Raw genomic sequence first — 24575 nt, 5'->3', positions numbered from 1 at the left:
ATACTAAGGGCCATAACTCTGTGCAGCATGCTACAGTGCCTTAGACATCCTTGGTCATTTATGCCCGATTTTGAAAACGTTGCTCAGAAGTTTGTAAACACTGTTGTCAGGTACGTGATCTTCCACTACCTTAAGGGAGGTGTCCACTCTCTTTGCTCTTCAGCAGCTTTATTATATGTAGAGAAGAATCCTAGTCCAGTGTGACATTTTGAAATGTTAATTTAGGATATATTGTATTGTCAAACAGCTCAAAAAGTTAGTTACTAACTGGAAGGGGATAGGTGTAAAAAGAAAATGAATGAAAGCCATTTGACCAAGCCCTGATGTATATGTTCCTCATCCTGGTGTACTGTTTGCCAGCCCCCACCTGAGATTCAACAACCTGACGCTCATATCCCCACATGGCATCCCTGGGGAGATGCTGCCCGATGCCCTCCGAGACTCCTTCCTCTCCACCAGGTAAGTTGCGACCTCAACAATCTCACATGCCATCAAGTACATGTCCTTTTCCCCATGCAGTTCATGTTAAAGCTACAGTAAGGATTTTAATTTTTTTTACTGTTAGGATTATGGATCTGCCAACCCTATTTTAATCAAATTTGACAAAAATTAATAAACATTTACACTTACCTGCAGAGTACACAGTGTTGTTTTAAAATCGTAAAAAAACACACTTGTATGACTGTAGTATGTGACTGTGTATTGCAGCCACTGCTACAGCCAGGAGGAGTACAGCAAGAGTGCACTGCGGACATGGGTCAACGTGGTGTACGGCAAGATGACAGCCATAGACAGGTACTACTATGCAGTGGAAGTTTTATAGGAATAATATAGGAAGGGGTCATCATTAAGCTTTGGAGGATGTCTCGAACCACAAAGGGCCATGTTTGTTATCCATGGCATTGAAACTTAAAATTGGTTAGTGTTCTAAACGAAAAAGATATCAAATTGTGAAAAGGTCTTGGAATCTGAAACAATTAGATTCTGATATGTTCATACAATTAAAATTATGTTCTTAAATGCTTTGTAATAATAGTATCAACCGCAGAGGTCCATGATGGATTTTAGACAAAGGCAAACCGTTACAGCCTGCAACTTTGGGCACTAGTCCGAGCCCTGAAATCTATTTCTCTCTGCTTATCTCAGCTACAAATAGACCAGATATTAACATTTTATTTCACATTTAAGAGACAAATTCAGGCGAGCAGAGTTTGGCACAGACTAATTATCATCCATTTGTAAAATGTCTCAAGAGCTTATTGTTCTTGGTTTATGTTAAAATATTATTTATAAGACTTATCATCTACTGTCAGTTGTGTCAATTTAGGATTTCTTTTTGCTCCTAGGAAGAAGAAGCTTGTGGTGGTGAATGGGAATGTCGTCGTCCCATTTGACCACCTGGTTATCAGCACTGGTCAGCAGTATCAGGTCCCATGTCCAACTGATGCTGACATTGAGGCAGGGGAGACAAATGCTGATCTTGAGAACAGCCCTGATCGCAGACACACGGGCAGTGTGCCCAAGAACCTGTTTCTGACCAATGATGCGTATGATTCCTCAGTGGCTCTCTACAGGGTGGAGAATGGTCTACTCAAGACTGAGAGTAAGATTTGATGCATTTGACATGTTGTTGTTCTTTTCTGTAATACATAGATAATCATTTTGGACCAATGAGGTTCAGGTTCCGGCATGAAAAATGCTGATTTGGTGTCATTAAGGATTGATGTTTTTGCTGTCAACCACTGATTTCCTGGTGCATCAGTTGTTTACAGGCTGCCAAGATGATTCTAGGATAACTGTCCCATGGATTTCTGCCAGTTAGAGGTTAAGGAGACTGCTGCATGTACAGCGCCTGGAACTTCTGAAACAGATACATTCTCACCTATTTAAAGGCTTCCTCACTGCCTACATTTCCAAATACACATGTTTATTCTCAGTAGCCATTTCAATTTGAACATATGGATTTGGAGCTTCCATTTAACATTCAACATTTAACATAAGCTTATAAATATTTCCCAAAATACTTTTCCTGTGCTTTTACATTACTGGACAGTTTCCTACGGGCAGCATTCCTAGTGGCAGCTTTCCTAGGGGTGGCTTTCCTAGGGGCAGCATTCCTAGTGGCGGCTTTCCTAGGGGTGGCTTTCCTAGGGGCGGCTTTCCTAGGGGCAGCATTCCTAGTGGTGGCTTTCCTAGTGGTGGCTTTCCTAGGGGTGGCTTTCCTAGGGGCAGCATTCCTAGTGGTGGCTTTCCTAGGGGTAGCTTTTCTAGGGGTGGCTTTCCTAGGGGCAGCATTCCTAGGGGCGGCTTTCCTAGGGGCAGCATTCCTAGGGGTGGCTTTTCTAGGGGCAGCATTCCTAGGGGCGGCTTTCCTAGGGGCAGCATTCCTGGGGCGGCATTCCTAGGGGTGTCACGCCTAGGGTTGGCATTCCTACGGACAGTTTTCTTAGGAACATTTTCCTTGGGGCAGTTGTAAACACGGTGCTTGTGGTGGATATAGGACGCCAAGGCTGTTTAAACACAAAAGACTGTATAAATGTTGGACAAGGACATGGTTAACACTCCTGGCTGGAGGCTGCCATTTTGGTACATATGGAAATTGGAAAATGGTAAAGGAAAGGAAATAGAGGATAACAAAAGGGAAACTAAACAACAAAACGAAATAATAGATATTTGGGCTCAAGAGGCTTTCTGACAGCAGTTTTCCTAGGAACAACATTCCTAGGGATAGCTTTCCTATAACTTTCAAATGAAAATTATAAAAAATATAAGTATGTCAAGATAAGTTATTTTACTGGATACATTTTCCTGCCTGTTTGTTAATCTCACAGAGTTTGCCTATATTGCCCCACGATCTGGCATCAGCCGACGATGACAATTGTTGATTGTTGATTTACAACGCCAAAGTGTTTAAAGTACCTCTCAGACCTGCTTACATGCCATAATTGAACTGATATACTGTTCAAAGTGGTGTTAAGCCCAACCCGAAAGCAGCTTAATGTGATTTTGAGCTTATTGACTGCCACTTTGAAGGAGTTCTGTGCTTGTATGGTGACAGCTGGAATAAGTCAATAATTTATATAGCAAATTGATAGTCAGCTATTACACATATTATATATGAAATTCTTTTCAGATATTTTGTCAATTACACTGGTACCATGTTTTAACGTATGATAATTGGTTTCCATTCGTGTGTATCGTAGGGTAAAAACAGTTAAACACCTACAGAACAATACAAGTCAGAGGTGAAAGGCCCCTTTCAGTCATAAATCATGCAGTCCAAATATGAGTGAGTGAGTAAGTTTGGTTTTACGCCGCTTTTAGCAATATTCCAGCAATATCACAGCAGGGGACACCAGAAATGGGCTTCACACATTGTACCCATGTCTGGAATCAAACCTCTTTAACCTCTAGGCTACGCGTCTGGCCCTTCCAAATATGAGTAACTGGCTTTCTTTGGGACAGTTTCCTTGGCTTCATGCAGTTTCCTATGGACAGTGTCCATGGCCTCAGATTCCCTAGGGTCAGCTTTCCTAGGGGCAGTTTTCCTTGGGACAGTTTCCTTGGCTTCAGATTCCCTAGGGTCAGCTTTCCTTGGGACAGTTTCCATGGCTTCAGATTCCCTAGGGGCAGTTTTCCAAGGGACAGTTACCTTGACCTCAGGTCTCCTAGGGACAGTTTCATGGGTAGATTTCCTCGGTACAGATTCCTTGGGATACATTTTCCTGGTCACAGTTTCTTAGGGATCAGTTTTCCTTGGAGGCAAATTTCCTAGGAGCATTTGGTCTGCTACCTGCTGAGGTATAGCTGGATCACTGCTGCCTGTAGCATGAACAATAAATCACTCACTACCTTACAGACACACCAGGACCCTGTTCCATAAAGAATCTTCTTACTGTCTGTAGTGTAGTTAAGTGAAGTATACTCGTAGAACTTAAAGATTGGTTGTGGAGCATGTTCCTGTGGCTTGACATTTTGATGAAGTGTCAATTTTCAGTTTTTATTTGCCAATTATGACTTGATCTGTTTGTTGTTTTCCCAGAGAAGATAGTGGTGTATGGCAACACCTTGGATGCGATCTGCTGTGTGCAGACCCTGATGAGTGCCGGCGTGGAACCCAGTCGCATCAGTCTCGTCCAGCCACCACTTGCATATGAGGTATTGTCTGTGGATCTGCAGAATTCTGCAGATTTAGTTAAGTCAGGGATCGTCAAGGATACGTCATTAAAATATACACATAAATCATATAGTTCCCAAGATCCAGAGGCTTAGTTTCAGTGTTTTTTTTATAAAAACATTCTCACCCCTGCATTATGAACTGTGCTTCATGGTGACTGGCTAATGCAGCCAATTGTTTCTTTACTTTTTGTGAAGAAGCTCATGCCGATGTGACATCATTGAAACACAAATAATTTGAGATGATGCCATTGGTCATTATATCACAGATGATTTTATGTGACAGACAAATTAAAACAATGTACTGACTGAGGTGATCCCACCACTTGACATCGAGAAACCCATAGTTTTCTATCTTTTCTTAGAAAGAGAAGATTATAAGTAATATTTAAAATCTAGGTTATTCTCCAGTTTGTCTGCTGTAGTATTTATGTACCTCGGTCAAGGTTTGTCATTGTTGACATGATTCCGACTTCAATGTTAGCAGGCTATTCAGTGATGTGAAAGTAGATCCTCATGTTACACTGGTGCTATTCAAAGCTGGTATATTAGAAGTAGGAATAATTCACAGCTGGTATATTAGAAGTAGGAATAATTCACAGCCGATATATTAAAAGTAGGAATAATTCACAGCCGGTATACTTGAAGTAGGAATAGTTCACAGCCGGTATATTAGAAGTAGGAATAATTCACAGCCGGTATATTAAAAGTAGGAATAATTCACAGCCGGTATATTAAAAGTAGGAATAATTCGCAGCCGGTATATTAGAAGTAGGAATAATTTGCAGCCGGTATATTAGAAGTAGGAATAATTCACAGCTGGTATATTAGAAGTAGGAATAATTCGCAGCCGGTATATTAAAAGTAGGAATAATTCACAGCCGGTATATTAAAAGTAGGAATAATTCGCAGCCGGTATATTAGAAGTAGGAATAATTCGCAGCCGGTATATTAGAAGTAGGAATAATTCACAGCCGGTATATTAAAAGTAGGAATAATTCACAGCCGGTATATTAGAAGTAGGAATAATTCGCAGCCGGTATATTAAAAGTAGGAATAATTCGCAGCCGGTATATTAAAAGTAGGAATAATTCACAGCCGGTATATTAGAAGTAGGAATAATTCACAGCCGGTATATTAGAAGTAGGAATAATTCACAGCTGGTATATTAGAAGTAGGAATAATTCACAGCCGGTATATTAGAAGTAGGAATAACTAACACCTAGACTGCTGAGTTAATTTGACGAACATTAACGTCATGAAGTGAAGTACAACAGTTACAACAATATGTAGATTTTAAGATTTCTCCTAATTGAAATTTTACTGAAATTTTTGTAATTCATGAATTGTGAAATGCTTCTGAGTACACCTGTGTTAGTTTCCTTTTTTCTAAAATCTAACTGACTGACTTTCTCAAATTTGAATTATATGCTCCTGACACTTTTATGTTGCAGTTTCTGCGGTCTTCCCCAAAATGGTTTTATCTTTGACAATGTTGATCCATTTGTCTTGCCAGTTTAAAATCAGTTACATAATGTGCACAAATTGTTTGTGTAGAAATTTCACAATCTAATATACAGGTATTTACTCAAGAAAGGAAGATATAAATACTATAGGAATATTACATCCAAAAATGATGAACTAAATTGTGTTTATTATGAAAGAGCTTTTGGAAAAGAGATCATCAAAAATATCAGAAAAATGGTGTCGGGTATATAAAATGCATCAAATGAAAATAATAAAAAATGTGAGTATGTCAAGATAAGTTATTTTACTGGATTAATTTTCCTGCCTGTTTGTTAATCTCACAGAGTTTGCCTATATTGCCACACAATCTGGTATCAGCCGACGATGACAATTGTTGATTGTTGATTTACAACACCAAAGTGTTTAAAGTACCTCTCAGACCTGCTTACATGCCATAATTGAACTGATATACTGTTCAAAGTGGTGTTAAGCCCAACCCGAAAGCAGCTTAATTTGGTTTTGAGCTTATTGACTGCCACTTTAAAGGAGTTCTGTGCTTGTATGGTGACAGCTGGAATAAGTCAATAATTCCTACAGCAAATTGATAGTCAACTATTACACATATTATATATGAAATTCTTTTCAGATATTTTGTCAATTACACTGGTACCATGTTTTAACGTATGATAATTGGTTTCCATTCGTGTGTATCGTAGGGTAAAAACATTTAAACACCTACAGAACAATACAAGTCAGAAGTGAAGGGCCCTTTTCAGTAATGAATTGTGCAGTCCAAATATGAGTGAGTGAGTGAGTAAGTTTGGTTTTACGCTGCTTTTAGCATTATTCCAGCAATATCACAGCAGGGGACACCAGAAATGGGCTTCACACATTGTACCCATGTCTGGAATCGAACCTGTATCCTTGGCGTGATGAGCGGACGCTTTAACCAATAGGCTACCCAACCGACCCTTCCAAATATGAGTAATTGGCTTTGGATATGTTTAATATTTATTATTTCCTGTTATTATGTTCTCAGAAGTATCATATTTTTTTTAACATTGTTTCATATTCAAATACTCTGATCATATTGGCTGAACATATTTGTGTATTTATTTTTCCTCATAATGCATATTTTTGTCTGCAGCCACACTTTTGCTTTTACCATGATGAGGTGCATAAGGAATTTTGCATTGTACAGGCTTGAATAAATGTATGGAAGAAAAATATGTTATGAAACCGTTGTCACTTCTGTGTTGAGTTTAGGCTGTAAAGACATATGACTAAATGTCCCACCATTAGAATCCAAGGGCGTATGACCTGTGTCCAGAGCTTGTTAGATGAGGGGACTGAAATGGGGATTGGTTGGACACTGTAACATCCTAAACAACGCATATGTTTGCTGAGCCTAGCACTTCCATTCTGTAAGTTGTGTCTTTTGTCACTATAGTCAAGGGTCAGTGTTACCAAAGTGTGATATCTTCTTCATCTTCTGATATTGCCAACTTTGTTTTGTTGAAGGTGACCTGTGTAAACAACCCAACCGTGGAGAAGACCATCACAGATAATCTAGCAGCTGCTGGTGTAACTGTCCACACCAACTGCATCCTTGCTCGCTACAACACCACCGATGATGGCAGTGAAGTTACCTCCCTTGATTTTACCACCACAAGTCATCCTCTCAATGTACAGTGTGATGTAAGTCGTATGGCAGGACACAGTATCAGCCATATTCAAGAGAACTATTTAGGTTTGGTGATAAAAAAAATCAGTACTGTTTAATTGTCTGAAGTGATTTGCTCAGTAGAGTTGCGACATTAATTTACAGTCCACATTAAAAGTGAAGTTTGAATTCATATTTATCCTCTGTTTTGAAGGACTGTTAATTAATCAATGATGGGAATTGATCCGAGAATAGTTACCAATTGATATACTAAAGTTATGTCACATAGGTAGACACAGCAGAGATGACGCAGTGGTGGTGTATGTGTAGATGAAGTAGTGTCACATGGGTAGATGAAGTAGTGGTCACATGGGTAGATGAAGAAGTGATCATATGGGTGGATGAAGTGGTGATCATGTGGGTAGATGAAGTATTGGTCACATGGGTAGATGAAGTAGTGATCATATGGGTAGATGAAGTAGTGGTCACATGGGTAGATGAAGAAGTGATCATATGGGTAGATGAAGTAGTGGTCACATGGGTAGATGAAGTAGTGGTCACATGGGTAGATGAAGTAGTGGTCACATGGGTAGATGAAGTAGTGGTCACATGGGTAGATGAAGTAGTGTCACATGGGTAGATGAAGTAGTGGTCACATGGGTAGATGAAGAAGTGATCATATGGGTGGATGAAGTGGTGATCATGTGGGTAGATGAAGTATTGGTCACATGGGTAGATGAAGTAGTGATCATATGGGTAGATGAAGTAGTGGTCACATGGGTAGATGAAGAAGTGATCATATGGGTAGATGAAGTAGTGGTCACATGGGTAGATGAAGTAGTGGTCACATGGGTAGATGAAGTAGTGGTCACATGGGTAGATGAAGTAGTGGTCACATGGGTAGATGAAGAAGTGATCATATGGGTAGATGAAGTAGTGGTCACATGGGTAGATGAAGTAGTGGTCACATGGGTAGATGAAGTAGTGGTCACATGGGTAGATGAAGTAGTTGTATATGGGTAGATGAAGTGGTAATCACATGGGTAGATGAAGTAGTGGTCATATGGGTAGATGAAGTAGTTGTATATGGGTAGATGAAGTAGTGGTCACATGGGTAGATGAAGTAGTTGTATATGGGTAGATGAAGTAGTGGTCACATGGGTAGATGAAGTGGTGATCATATGGGTGGTGAAGTAGTTGTATATGGGTAGATGAAGTGGTGATCATATGGGTGGTGAAGTAGTTGTATATGGGTAGATGAAGTGGTGATCATATGGGTAGATGAAGTAGTTGTATATGGGTAGATGAAGTAGTGGTCACATGGGTAGATGAAGTAGTTGTATATGGGTAGATGAAGTAGTGGTCACATGGGTAGATGAAGTAGTGGTCACATGGGTAGATGAAGTAGTTGTATATGGGTAGATGAAGTAGTGGTCACATGGGTAGATGAAGTAGTTGTATATGGGTAGATGAAGTAGTGGTCACATGGGTAGATGAAGTGGTGATCATATGGGTAGATGAAGTAGTGGTCACATGGGTAGATGAAGTAGTTGTATATGGGTAGATGAAGTAGTGGTCACATGGGTAGATGAAGTGGTGATCATATGGGTAGATGAAGTGGTGATCATATGGGTGGTGAAGTAGTTGTATATGGGTAGTTGAAGTAGTGGTCACATAGGTAGATGAAGTGGTTGTATATGGGTAGATGAAGTAGTGGTCACATGGGTAGATGAAGTGGTGATCATATGGGTGGTGAAGTAGTGGTCACATGGGTAGATGAAGTAGTTGTATATGGGTAGATGAAGTGGTGATCATATGGGTGATGAAGTAGTGGTCACATGGGTAGATGAAGTGGTGATCATATGGGTGGTGAAGTAGTGGTCACATGGGTAGATGAAGTAGTTGTATATGGGTAGATGAAGTGGTGATCATATGGGTGATGAAGTAGTGGTCACATGGGTAGATGAAGTAGTTGTATATGGGTAGATGAAGTAGTGGTCACATGGGTAGATGAAGTAGTGGTCACATGGGTAGATGAAGTAGTTGTATATGGGTAGATGAAGTAGTGGTCACATGGGTAGATGAAGTAGTTGTATATGGGTAGATGAAGTAGTGGTCACATGGGTAGATGAAGTGGTTGTATATGGGTAGATAAAGTAGTGGTCACATGGGTAGATGAAGTAGTTGTATATGGGTAGATGAAGTAGTGGTCACATGGGTAGATGAAGTGGTTGTATATGGGTAGATGAAGTAGTGGTCACATGGGTAGATGAAGTGGTGATCATATGGGTAGATGAAGTAGTGGTCACATGGGTAGATGAAGTGGTTGTATATGGGTAGATGAAGTAGTGGTCACATGGGTAGATGAAGTAGTGGTCACATGGGTAGATGAAGTAGTTGTATATGGGTAGATGAAGTAGTGGTCACATGGGTAGATGAAGTAGTTGTATATGGGTAGATGAAGTAGTGGTCACATGGGTAGATGAAGTGGTTGTATATGGGTAGATGAAGTAGTGGTCACATGGGTAGATGAAGTAGTTGTATATGGGTAGATGAAGTAGTGGTCACATGGGTAGATGAAGTGGTTGCATATGGGTAGATGAAGTAGTGGTCACATGGGTAGATGAAGTGGTTGTATATGGGTAGATGAAGTAGTGGTCACATGGGTAGATGAAGTGGTGATCATATGGGTGGTGAAGTAGTTGTAAATTGGTAGATGAAGCACAAAATCATTTAGGTAGATGAAACGTTCATGACATGGGTAGAGCTTTTGATCGTTTTTTCTATCATGACCCCCCAAGGTAGTTTTATTGCCTCCTTCCAAACCCAAAAGCTATCATTGTTTGGCTGATGTTGGACCAAGGAAGATCACCTGAAATGATTAATTGGATTGATTGTCCTGCCAATGTTTCTCTCACATGCTGTGATGCTTCCTGTCACCATTTTCACATCCGTGTTGATGTAAATCAGTGGATCCATAGTGAACAAGTGTTGCCATATAAGCATCATGGTTATTTAATCTTCACCTTGTTTCCTTAATGTATGTGTGGGTTGGTAAACGCTATTGGATATATTGTGATTGGATCAACGCCTAGCCTATCGGATATGCAGCATAGACTGTATTATCCAATCACAACTTGGTATAGTCATCCTATTGATTTGATCAGGGTTATTTACGCTTCCTGGACAACATGTTACTTTTGCTGAGAAGGTAAACTGTTTCTGGGGAAAATGATTAATATAGATCATGGCGTCCCATGAGAATACTGCTTGTGTCTTGTCCTTTAACTACATTTGCAATTTTGCATTTTGTTTGTTTGTTTTTCTAATAATCCTTGTTACCATGATAACAGTGATGCACTAGGCAGCATGAGCACATGATAACTGTAATATTAATGTTGATGACCTCTAGAAACCAGGCCCCGGGATCATGAAAGTGGTCTTAACTCAAATTTTGCTAAGCATGAATTTTGTCTTAAATTTTTAAGATCTTGCTTAGCTAAGATTCAGTCTAAGACTAGATCTTGAAACGGTCTCAGCAAAATCTTAGCTAAGTCTTAGTCTAAGACCGTCGTCATAGGGAGACGCGCACGTAATATCGCACTACTGTCATCATTGGATGCCGAGGTTATTTTTCTGACGCACATTTTCCTAAGATCGACGAAATCTATATCTCTCAAAGAGCTCTTCGTCGTTGTACAGATCAAGAGGGTTGAATCGGTCTCGAAATGTCCGATGAATTGCTATTTTGTCCTTTTTAGCCCCTAGGCAACGCATGAGGCGAACAACCTCCACCATCTTTCTTGCTACAAATTTTGTCTTAAGTCTACTCAGGGGCAGTCTTAGGACTTGAGATCAAATTTTGTCTTCGACTTAAGATATTCTCATAGATTGAGCTTCGTGATCCCCGATTAAGATAAAATGTGGTCTTAAGTCTAAATCTTAAGAGTTAAGACAAAATATGGTTAGTTAGTTTCATGATCCCGGGCCCAGGTATTAGGTGGGGTCCCATTGGGTGCTCCCTGCCATTTTGTCAATTAATCAATTCTCAGAACTGTGTTTCAGCTCTGAGTAGCTAAGGGTAGTGAAATCTGTGCCAAAAACATTTGTCTCTACTGTCCACGAAATACCTCTTTGCATCATTTTTATTAGATTTTAATGTTCCTGTGTAGAGTGTTTTTAGCTGAAGTTACTAGACTGAACAAAATGTTACTAGACTTTGGCTTCGGACTAGTGGCTAAAGTTGCATACTTATATTGAAGCCTTATTGGTGAACGCAGTTCAACTTTAAAACTTTCGGGTGGCCATATGTTTTGGAAAGTAGGGCGTTTGAGAAGCATCTTCTTCCCGAGGCAAGTGTGACCACTAGCCTGTATCAAAGCCTAGTTTCTACATCTTCCCGAGGGAAGCTTGACCACAAGCCTGTATCAAAGCCTAGTTTCTGCATCTTCCCGAGGCAAGTGTGACCACTAGCCTGTATCAAAGCCTAGTTTCTGCATCTTCCCGAGGCAAGTGTGACCACTAGCCTGTATCAAAGCCTAGTTTCTACATCTTCCCGAGGGAAGCGTGACCACAAGCCTATATCAAAGCCTAGTTTCTACATCTTCCCGAGGCAAGCGTGACCGCTAGCCTGTATCAAAGCCTAGTTTCTACATCTTCCCGAGGGAAGCGTGACCACAAGCCTATATCAAAGCCTAGTTTCTACATCTTCCCGAGGCAAGCGTGTCCACTAGCCTGTATCAAAGCCTAGTTTCTACATCTTCCCGAGGCAAACGTGACCACTAGCCTATATCAAAGCCTAGTTTCTACATCTTCCCGAGGCAAACGTGACCACTAGCCTGTATCAAAGCCTAGTTTCTGCACCTTCCTGAGGCAAGCGTGACCACTAGCCTATATCAAAGCCTAGTTTCTACATCTTCCCGAGGCAAGTGTGACCGCTAGCCTGTATCAAAGTATAGTTTCTGCATCTTCCCGAGGCAAGCATGTCCACTAGCCTATATCAAAGCCTAGTTTCTACATCTTCCCGAGGCAAGCTTGACCGCTAGCCTGTATCAAAGCCTAGTTTCTACATCTTCCCGAGGCAAGCGTGACCACTAGCCAATATCAAAGCCTAGTTTCTACATCTTCCCTAGGCAAGCGTGTCCACTAGCCTATATCAAAGCCTAGTTTCTACATCTTCTTCAGGCAAGCATGTTCACTAACCTGTATCAAAGCCAAGTTTCTACATCTTCTAATCTCATTAAAATCAGATCTTAGTTTTCGCTACCGCTAAACAAAGATCTGAGGACATCCCATTACGGGTCACGTCAGAACGACCTTTCGCAAAGTTTGACCGACCAATGAAATGACTGACAAGAAATCGACATTAGCCAATCAGAAGGCAGCTTTCTTGAGCTTTACGACACTAGTTTCAAACTGGCGACTACACTTCGAAATATATTTTGACGTATTCTAGATTAAAAAAATTAAAACTGATAAAAAGAATATTTTGGAATTTCTTATAGATGGCCTAGATTGTATGGATACAATCATAAAACCCGTAACTGTCGTTTGGAATACCCCGTGTTAAATATTTCGTGGTTGCATGATTAGAAAACACATTCCGACTGTCACTTTCATGATCTGGTAAGCGACGCTCTGATTGGTTGGATGAAAGGTCGTTCTGACGTGACCCTTAATGGAATGTCCTCAGATCTTTGTTTAGCGAAAGCGAGAACTAAGATCTGATTTTAATGAGATTGTACATCTTCCTGAGGCAAGCGTGTCCGCTTGCCTGTATTAAAGCCTAGTGGAAGCAACATTTTGATAAAAAGGCTAGTGGACGCGCTTGCCTCAGGAAGATGGAGGACCATGTGAATATGCAACTTTGGTCGATCACTCTCACATCATTTCCAGGTGTGAAAATATAAACAACTGGACTGGGATGTCGTTATTTCTTATTGATCATGTTAATCATGTTAATAGCTCAAGAGCTTTTGAACATGAAAAACCCACACACCTACATGCACAATCACAGACAAGTGTTTTGACGCATGTTGACATTGCCAATCATGTTTTATTCACAGACTGAATAATCTATCCATGAAACAGAACCATTATGGCAGATGCAGCCCTTTACTTAGCTGCAAGCTTTACAAATATTTTTCAACATTGCGTAATGCATTTTCATCAATATTTTTGGAACAAGGGTCTATTTACAAAAATTGATGTTGAATAAAATCTTAAGTCCTTCATTATGGCAGTGGGGATGGGTATAAAAGTTTCCATTTGACAAAATTAATTTTTGATGGATTTAAGTCAGTAAATAACAGCTGTTATTGTCTTATTCTATTTAAGAAGTAAATGACTGATGGTCGTTGTTTATCGTACAATAAAACACTGCAGGGAGAATAAACCATGAAGGGCGCATCCATATATCCTATCCTTACTTAATCCTCATGTTGATTACCTGTACTTGTTCACCCAAAACCGATTGTCATATCTCGCCCACTTTTGGATGCGTTTGTTCGGCCGTCACATTTATCTGCGTTGCCCAGCTACATCTATGGAGAACAACTCACCAGGCACAGCCCTTTAAAAAAAATATGTTGTCCAATATACGAGGACATCAAGTTGCAAGTGTATGATCGAATCTCCAGAAATGATGTCATGATAGAACAATGTTTTATCGTGAAATAAACCACACTTACTTCTTCAATGCGATTTCTCGTGTAGCTGTCTTATATTCTAACATCGAGCGGCATCTCCATGGTATAAAAATAAACTGCGTAAAAAAGCAGTCAACTTGACAAACTTGAAGACTCTCTCGCATTATCAGCTTTGTAAGTCATTGCAAATAGAATTTGCTTGACAAAATAATCTCTTTGACAACATCAGCATTTTCACAATTAGACTTTGCAGGATTGTGGTGGGGGTGGGTATATTTCACAAAGAAACTTGGCTGTAAATGTAGGAAATGGGACATTCCACCTCACATGCTCCTGGTTGCACATTAATGTTTTACACATGAATTGTTCATCTGTTTTTAATTTTCGTTCGTCTTATATTTACTTATCTAGAAGTTTTTATCCTAAATATACTGGACAACAAAAGTTCCTTTGACACTGAATAAGATTTAATGCAAAGTTATGTTTTTTACCAAATCTGAAACAATTTCGGTTTGCAACAGATAAAAGTGTTCAAATGGTTTAATTTGCCTTACTGACTTCAGAAAATGCGTGATTTCATAAAAAACATGAACTTGCCAAAATGTAAATTTACAAATCAATAGCGTGTGTCCACCTCTGGTTGCGATGCAAGCAACACATCTTCATCTCATGGAATGGACCAGGCGTTGCACAAAGTCTTGTGGGATATCTGTCCATATCTGATGGAGCATGTTTCGAGGTTCCTGGAGTGTCTGTGGAACACGTGGTTGATGTCGAAGGCGCCGATCCATCTCATCCCACATGTGCTCGATTGGTGAGAGATAAGGGGAGCGAGCCGGCCAAGGGATGACATTCACATTGTTTTTTGAAGAGAAGTCGAGCAATATGTCACTCGGCATTGTCATGTTGAAAGGTAATGCCTGGGCCATGATGACGCAAAAACGGTAGAACAACAGGGCCGATGATCTTGTCGCGGTAGCGCTGTCCATTGAGATTTCCCTATACCACTATCAAACGGGTCCTCTGTCTTGCTGTAATCCCACCCCATACCATAACATTGCCGCCCCCGAACCGATCTTCTTCCATGACACAATGATTGACGTAACGTTCACCTCGACGTCGGTACACTCGAATCCGTCCATTGCTGTGGCTGAGGTGAAAACGAGACTCGTCAGTGAATAGAACTTGTCCCCACTGCATGGCTGTCCAGCGTAGACGCTGTCTGCACCACTGTAGACGTGCTTGACGGTGGTTTCCTTGTCAAAATGGGACATCTGGCGGGTCTTCTGGCAACAATCCCTGCACTTCTGAGGCGACGACGTACAGTTTGTGAAGATATTCGTCCAAGGCCAGGGATGCTTCTTGCAGTCACTGTTGCTGGCTGGAATCGATATTGTAGGTGTGTTGTTCGAATCCAGTTGTCTTGTCGATTATTTGTTACGCGTGGCCTGCTACTCTTAGGATGGTCTCTGACTGCATTCGTCTGTTGGCAACGTTGCCATAAACACCAAATGGTGTTTCTGTGGACGTTATATTGTCTTGCAACATCATGTTGACTCGATCCTGCTCCAAACATACCAATGGCTCGCAGACTCTCATTTTCGGACAGGCCTGGCATTTCGTAACTTTGAATAATTGCGTAATTTTGTTGTTTTTCTGAGTGGTTTTTATCAGCATGATGCTAAACAATGCATATGGAATCCCGTTAACGCACATGTTTTTATACCCATCCTTGGGTAGTGAAATGCAAGGGGCTTGCATAAAAGTCAACTTTTGCATGGAATGCATACTTTTCTGTAGCAGTTGCGTTTTTGTGACTTGATTCCATACATGTACTCCAATATTGAAAACCAAACTTTAATTGTTTGAAAAATACACTGAAATATTGTTGTCACAGGAACTTTTAATGTTGAGTATATATTGGGATATAGTCTTGTGGTTAAAGCCTATGTTTGATTCCCCACATGGGTACAATCTGTGAAACCCATTGCTTGTGTCCTCCGCCATGATATTGCTGGAACATTACTAAAAGCAACGTAAAACTATACTCACTGACTCACTCACTCCTAAATATATTCAAGAGATTGAAAATATAGTTCCAACATGGTGACTACTCAAAGGCACGTGGGTAACTGCACCAGAGTGACCATGGCTAGCATTGACAACAAACAGTCATTGAATTGCTAAAACTATATTAGTGATCTGTCGCCATTCATTATCACATACCACTACCAGGTTACCTGTTTTCTGAGGCATTTCAGCCAGGGGAAGGCTTTCATGGCTGCCGACTGCAAGCTAATATGTTTACATCTCGTAGAGTAATGAGCTAGAGATGACCAATGGTCAAATTTAGCTATTAATAATATATTTTCTGATATGGTTTGACCATGTTGACAGTGTTAATGATTATTATTATATTATACATTTATATTCTGCACTTGTCCAGGTACAAGTATCTGCTAAAATGTGACAATGACCAGTGACCACATTACTGTCAAATTAAGTATATAACAGTGTTGTCTTTGAAGAAATCTAAGTATGCATATAATTAGTTCTTCTGGATATTTTAGTTAAAAAAACACTCGTTTTATTTTTTCCGTAAATATTCGATTCTTGTGTCCACGAATAACAGATTCAATTCATGAAGTGATACGGTCCAATTCACCAAATATGCGCATGAATCGTAACAGCCCTACATCTGTCAGATGCAACGATATAGTCCAGCTGTAAGTGAATTCGTGTCGTGAGTTCTACAGGACAAACAAACATTCACTCCAACTCATGATGTTGCTTTTTAGTGGTCATGAGTGTTTCTCTATAAATATTTGTGAGGACTAATCCACAGCTTCAGGAGATGGTATGACTGGGCTTCTTTGTGATTGATTGATGTATATTGACGTGGCGTTGGGCTGAAGCTGCACCGAGGGACGGTGTATTCAACAGTCATGTCAAGCAAACTGACACCCAGTGTTGACATAGCTGTCACTCACACACATCACCCGGGCAGTAATTGATTCCATTGTTGTCAATAATTGGGATTATTTCTGTGATGTAATGTTCAAATGCTCCATTGAACAGTTTCTCAATGAAGACAGAAATGTTATGGACTTATGCTTCTTACCGTAGATGTTATTAAAATGTTCATAAGCTCTTGACAGTTTAAGATTGTAGGCCTATGTCAGATTTGAAATTACTTTGATTATTATTAATCAACAGAAAACTTCTAAGACTTCTAAGACACCACAATTCATTGTACACAGTTGCTTCACCTAGGTGTGTCAGGATCAGCATCTATGCTTGTGGGTGAAATAACTGAGTTCATAAAAGTTGTATTTGCACTTTTGCAAATATCATTTCACATTTACCAGTGTATAGTTTACGTCGGCCAGACAGCATTGTTAACAACATTCCAATCATATTGTGACGTAAGGTCAGAATGACATCATACTAGAAACAATGGCATAGTTGAAGATTTTTAATGTCATTCAACAATTGTGGTTTTCTTGTGAAGACCCGGGGTAGAATAGCTCTTCAGCAACCCATGCTTGCCGTAAAAGGCGACTATGCTTGTCGTAAGAGGTGACTAACGGGATTGGGTTGTCAGGCTCGCTGACTTAGTTGATGCATGTCATCGATCCCAATTGCGTGGATCAATGCTCATGATATCAATCACTGGATTGTCGGTCCTGGAATATGGCTGAGAGCGTCGTTAAATAACAAACGAACAATTCTAATACGGTAGTCACGATCACGATCAATGCATTCTTCTGAAAGGGAGCGCAAATGGATTAAGAAAAAATGGGTAATAAAGAAATTATGCTTGCCTTGTGTGTCATACTGGTTTTACAAAACTTGTGGAAGAATTTGTGTATTTCCCAAGCAAGAGCTAGAATTCTGACACTTGTTTTGTAAAATCAGTATGACACACATGCTCAAAAAATATTCTTAATATATTCCATGATTATTTTTATTGTATTGCTATCTCACCTGAATGTTTGGTACAGCAATGACATAAACCTCCTCATTGACATAGTACACAATGGGGTCTCTAAGATAGTATTGGTTTCCAGTGATCTAAGCTTGACATACAGGTCAACGGAAGTGGATACGATGATCAGGCTGAGTAATTTGACTTAGGGTATGGCATCATGCCCCTTTGGATCAGGGCCCCGTTCCTCAAAGCGATCTTAGCGCGGCGATGATTGTAAGCCCATGTTAAAGTATGGGACTTACGATCACCTTAGTGCTAAGATTGCTTTGAGGAACGGGGCCCAGTTCTCTTGCCATCAGCCACTGAGGTTTACCTAGTCCAGTCTTGATTATTTACATGCTGCCATGATATAGCTCGATTATTGCTGATCCCCACCTACAACAACTAACAAACAAAAGTTGTTGATATCAATTAATCTATTTTTGATATTGCAACATGTTTTTTGATGCATTAGTCTGGCATTTGGGTTCCTTCACTCCAAATCTGTTAGATGAAAAAATGTTGCCTAAAACAAGGTCGATGATAACCATGTTTATGTGTGAGCGATAGGTTATTGCAGAATGGGGAATTTTTATTTTTATTGCTATCTTGAACTTGTGATTTTATAAAATGTTTATGATAAATAAAATAAAAGTTATTTTTGATATTGCTAATTTGATTAATAGATGTCTACAAATAATGATATGTTTCAGATATCATGAATTTAATTTATTCAATTTGTGAATATTATGAAATTTAAATAAATATTGTTTATTAATTTAAAAAACACATATGTGATAGAAATGATTATTTATTATCAAATTGATATGCAATGTTTGAATAGTATTGTTTTTTAATTCATGTTTTCATATTTTCATTTTTATTTCAGGCACTTTTCCCCTTTTTCAGCAAAAGTGTTGATTTTGATTCCTTTAAAGGTGAGTCGTAGATGTAATCATACAAAATAGTTGAATTCAATTTAGAAGAGCTGGATATCATTACCGGGGTAACTCTGTTTTGCCAGTGTTTTGTCACAACGTTATGTTTGTTATTGAACTTCCCCATCACATCACTTGGAAATGTATCCTCACAAATAAATTTACCAAATGTAATTTGTGAGATAAATGGACTTGGTGAAATATGATATCAGTAATGAAACATTAACACGGTCTTGTTTTTTTAAGCACTTTAGTGCAAGCTGTTGGCTGTGCAGCTGTGAGCGCACTATTGTTGTGTGCAGTGTTTGACGCAAATTGTAAAACTGAGTAATTAGGGTGGACAGTGTGAGGTTATTTACTTAAAAAATAATCCATAAGAACAAGTTGCATAATCAATGCGCATCAATCCTTGTTAATTCAATCCTTGTCAGGTCAATAGCATCTGTTATTTCACTTCTCATCTGCACTCGAGTTGATGTTATCATTCAGGGCCCTGTTTCACAAAGCAACCGTAGTGCTATGACTTTTGTAATTCTTATACTTTCACATAGGCTTATGACAGTTGTAGCACTAAGACAGTTGTTGTTGAGTTCGATTTTACGCCGCTTTTAGCAATATTTCAGCAATATCACGGCAGGGGACACCAGAAATTGGCTTCACACATTGTACCCATGTCGGGAATCGAACCCCGGGTTTTCAGCGGGGCGAGCAAAGGCTTTAACCACTAGGCTACCCGACCGCCACTAAGACAGCTTCAGCAGCATTGAAATTCATTTTATCATTCAGCTGGTGTGTCAAATGTCTTGTCAGTCTCAATAGCATTCCAAGAAATATGATCACACTTCCAAGAACATTTTACTTGATGTTATCTTAGGCTAGTTTGACAGAATCACATGTCACTATCACATGTATTTCATTACGCTGCAGCCAGGTGGCATGTCCTGATGGGAAGAAGTACCAGTCCCATTCACTGGTTATTGCCCATGTTTCACCAGTTTATGCACTGATGTCAGCCCGGTGGATGTCCACATGCTATTCTCTCATCAACACCACCAGGGCTTAATGTTATCATGGGGAGTCAAGCACTTAAGTACATGCAGTTGTATGCTGTTTTAGTGTTATGTTGATGGTAAGGTATCCTATCAAGCTTTAGAGCTCCAAGCTGGCACGTTCAGTCCATTGTTTGATGGTTGGGGAAATATTGCTTCTGGTTTTTTTTCGTGTTAGATCCATCCCTTCGTGATAAAAAACCTCTCACCTGTTGTTTAAGATTAGAAATCCCCACCTACTGACCAAGATTTTACACCAAACAATTCTGTGAACCAAGAAATAAAAAATGTCCATTCGCGATTAACAGCTTAACATTTAGAGAATAACCAACGAGCTACAAGGAATTACTGATTATCTGTCCCGAGTGAATGAATGGTGTTAAACCCGAGCCTTTGGTCAGGGACTTAAAACATTTCAGCTTTCATTCATGAGGGACAGATAAACCGTCATTCTGAGTTTCGATTAGGTTATTCTATATTTTACACATTGACATTTTAAGAGAAAATGGAGAAAAAAAAGTGAAATGAAGGCAGCTTATTGTTCAGATAATGATAAGGTAATCAATTCATCTTACACTTTCTTGACAATGAAGCACTGTGATGTCTCATAGGTCCAGTTAATGAATCAGAATTGAGAATCGCGAAAATGCACATGTACAAATATCAGAAAGTTATTACGCAAGATCATTCAACCCTTATGGGCATATGGTACCAGTATATATGGGTAATATATCTTCATTCTGTTATGATAACTACCCTAGACCCATTCACCACCAATGCTTCGTTTTGGACGTCCACATCTCAAACCCCCTTATCTTTTTTTTGCATCTTAAAATGGGCTATTGTAGGGTATTGGTCCAGGGTAGTTATTATATTAGAATGAAGATATAAGACCCTGGATGATCGAGGATGATTCAGTTTTGACCTTTTGAGTTTTATCCATTTGTAAGATGACCTTGTGTCCTTGCAGCTATCAACGATGCTTGTCTGGTATATGATGGTAAGCTGGTGATTGACGCCTCCTTCCACACCAATGATGTCGCCATCAGAGGTGCTGGCACCATCACCAAGTTTCAGCGCCGTTACCATGCCGACCAGTGGACACATGCTAACTTCAACTCTAAAGAAGTTGGTATTGCGGTAAGTTTTGAAACATTCCTATTATACTGTATCATGGTTAGCATGGCGTCCATGCACCACTTTTCCCTGACTAATGGATTTGGAAGTTAAGAAAAACGTACAACTTTATGGATAACAACTTCTGGTTTATTGCATATAGCAATGTTCTGATGTAGATTCATACACCGCTATCATTTCAGAGATTCCTAAACCAGCTAGCAGACTAGCATTAACTATGATGGCTAGTGAACCAGTTTGCTCTTTGAGTTACCAAACTGATGATCTGATAAAAGTCACAAGATTGACATTTCACCGAAATTAATTCATGATTTACAAGCTGAATAGGCTTCTACACCACAAAATGCAAGTAACTTTGTGTACACCCCTGACCTTCAGTCTAGAGGTGCATGAGCCCAGGACCATTCAGCTTGTACAATCCCATACGCTCCACTAGTAACACATGTTACTCATTGTGTCTCTGAAACTTTGTGTACATCCCTGACCTTCAGTCTAGAGGTGCACGAGCCCAAGATCATTCAGCTTGTACAATCCCATACACTCCACTGGTAACACATGTTACTCATTGTGTCTCTGAAACTTTGTGTACATCCCTGACCTTCAGTCTAGAGGTGCACGAGCCCAAGATCATTCAGCTTGTACAATCCCATATACTCCACTGGTAACACATGTTACTCATTGTGTCTCTGAAACTTTGTGTACATCCCTGACCTTCAGTCTAGAGGTGCATGAGCCCAGGACCATTCAGCTTGTACAATCCCATACACTCCACTAGTAACACATGTTACTCATTGTGTCTCTGAAACTTTGTGTACACCCCTGACCTTCAGTCTAGAGGTGCATGAACCCTGCTTGTACAATCCCATACACTCCACTAGTAACACATGTTACTCATTGTATCTCTGAACCTTTGTGTACACCCCTGACCTTCAGTCTAGAGGTGCATGAGCCCAAGACCATTCAGCTTGTACAATCCCATACACTCCACTAGTAACACATGTTACTCATTGTGTCTCTGAACCTAATGGGGGTTGTTCCTCAGTCTGTTCTCCAACTCACCAGATAAAAGCTCTTGGTTTTAAGCATCAGGTTTATGGTCATAAATATTTTCCTTACCTCCTGCCAGGTTGGTTGCACACTGTCATCTATAGTGGTTTGTGGGTTGAAAAACATGTCTTGCTTTTACCAGCAACAAACGAGAAACTGATTTATAACTGTTGAGAACAAAGGCTTGGTTGGACTAAACCGTGTTGTGTGGTGTCGGGTGGGTGAGAAAGGTACGCTGCTTTTTTGTGAGGGGTAGCTGAAGAGTTCTGAGCCTAACTACGAAGGATGTAGAGTACATTCACCATCAACAAGAGGCTACACAACAGCGAAAGCAGTGGAAACATGCAATGTCTCGGCCTCTGAAGAAGGAGGCAAGGTCTGTTCCATCAGCTGGCAAGGTGATGGCTTTGGTTTTGTGGGATTCCAACAAATCGTACTGTGGACTACACACGGTTAATGGCCAACGTAATGCTAAAATGCTTTGGCAACTGTGCGAGGATATCAAGGCTAAGCTTCATGGACAATTCACTCATTTAATTAAATTATAGAAAAAAACTGAATTAGTCCTCAAATACTACAAGTGCACTTGTGAACATGTGCACAGTCAGAATTAGCATAGTCTGATTGAAGACTTGAAGAAAGAACTGTTTGGCAAGCATTAATCAAATGATGATGACGTCATTTCTGCAGTGGAGGACATTTTACATCAACCAGGACAACACCAGTAGGGTCAAGGCACTCCAGCATCATTGGCAGAAGTGTGTGGACCTTGGGGACGGATTATTTTGAAAAATAATCATCAACCAAATCCATCAATGCAGTCCATAAAAACAGTCTGAGAACTTTGAAGGAATATTCCAGCAACATCACTGCGAGAGAACCAGAAAGGGGTTCACACAAAGTACCCATGTGGGGATTTGAACCTGGTTCTGTGGCATAAAGAGTGAACGCTTTAACCACTAGGCTACCCCCACCCTAAGGCATATTAAATCCAGGACCTGAGTTTGATGTCACTGTTTACTCATTGATTGGATGCAGATTTCCTGTCAGTGTCAGATCTGATGCTATGATGTCTACTGTTGCCCCCACCTTGATTGCTTTAATTAATGCACATACCGAGTAAACATGCAATAATAACCACAGCCGAAGTCATGTCATCGGAAAAGTAAATTAATCTTACATTGGGAAGAAGGACTATAAAAGCTGATTACCAGCTATATATTTACTTACGAAAATAAACCTGCCAACCATTGTATCATGCTTATAATAGCCTTTGTGTTTGAAGGAATAATTAACAGACACTTGGCCGTCTGCTCTTGTAAGGCTGTTGGTTACATCAAGGCTGTTGCTAGGCATGGCCGTCTCACTTTGAACCCACAATGACCTGCAGCTGCAGATGGTGATTAAAGAACCATATCTAATTGTATTGCATGTTCGGGTAATTATGTGTCTCGATTGGATTATTGATCAGGTGTAGGTCACTGGAAATAGTTTTGTTTGTTGGCCAGATATGTCCTAAACTGGAACCAAATCCAGTTGGATTGTGTAGACATTTCATGAAAAGAGTTTCACAACCATAATGGATACTTGGGACCTCGTCCATCTGGAGTTGTCACAAGGATATGTTTTTGGGCATGATGATTGCCATTGTTTTTTCTTTGTAAGCTCTATACTTACGACATAACAATGGTGTTCGCTTTACTCTGGCGACACATAAATGAAAACAAAGTGAGAAATAGACTGAGATCTAAGTCTTTATTTGTGTCAACAAAATAACTGAGTATTCCAAGAATGTCCAATGACATGCTATGTACAACAGTGTTATAATTAGCAGACTGTGATCCTGTTGTGACAAGTCGACATTGCCGTGTGTCAAACAAACGCCACTGACCTATCAGAGACATTACACCAATGGCAAAAACAGAAGGAACAGACATACATTCACATTGTTTTCTAGTGTGCGACTTTACCCTCTCTTTCAATCCATTATAATTATGTCTGGAATTGTAAGATTGATTACCGTATTCACTGTAATAAGTGCCCTGGGCGCTAATTTACTTAGGTGGCACTTATTAATATGATGAGTTCATTTGTTTTCAGAGATTGATTGTGTCAAACAATTACAATGGCATATCAGTCAAGTGCATCATGTATGTATTTATTGAAAACAAGCTCACAAAACAAGTATTTATTAACAATCAAACTGTAAAAGTAAACTTCATAGAAAATATCAATTTTTAATTTTGTGTAAAAAATGAGTGTCAAGAGCAGGAGAGTCTGTCCTACAGACCCTGAAACAAATACAACTGTATATCCAAAATAGCCCGTCCTACAGACCCTGAAACAAATACAACTGTATATCCAAAACAGCCCGTCCTACAGACCCTGAAACAAATACAACCCATGCACTTCTATAATAGCTGGCAAGTCTGGTTTACTGCAGTTTCAATGAAAATGAAAACACTTCTCTTGGCTCCTTTT

General features: G+C 39.8%; 1 protein-coding gene across 1 annotated transcript in view; it reads left to right on the top strand.

Moving 5' to 3' along the window:
- Positions 1-24575, top strand: part of LOC139442117 (cilia- and flagella-associated protein 61-like) — a 95048-nt gene that overhangs the window by 21747 nt on the left and 48726 nt on the right. The window contains exons 18-24 of the mRNA XM_071222918.1: positions 361-459; positions 709-795; positions 1347-1603; positions 4043-4158; positions 7165-7341; positions 18813-18861; positions 20881-21050. Coding sequence (XP_071079019.1) covers positions 361-459; positions 709-795; positions 1347-1603; positions 4043-4158; positions 7165-7341; positions 18813-18861; positions 20881-21050 — 955 coding nt within the window. The remainder of the gene's footprint in view (positions 1-360; positions 460-708; positions 796-1346; positions 1604-4042; positions 4159-7164; positions 7342-18812; positions 18862-20880; positions 21051-24575) is intronic.

Source organism: Haliotis cracherodii, unplaced genomic scaffold (genome assembly GCF_022045235.1).
Source record: "Haliotis cracherodii isolate W230 unplaced genomic scaffold, xgHalCrac1.p SCAF_5, whole genome shotgun sequence".
In the NCBI taxonomy this organism is placed as follows: Eukaryota; Metazoa; Mollusca; class Gastropoda; order Lepetellida; family Haliotidae; genus Haliotis; species Haliotis cracherodii.
The sequence above is the reverse complement of the archived record's forward strand: the minus strand, read 5'-3'. Positions and strand labels throughout refer to the sequence as shown.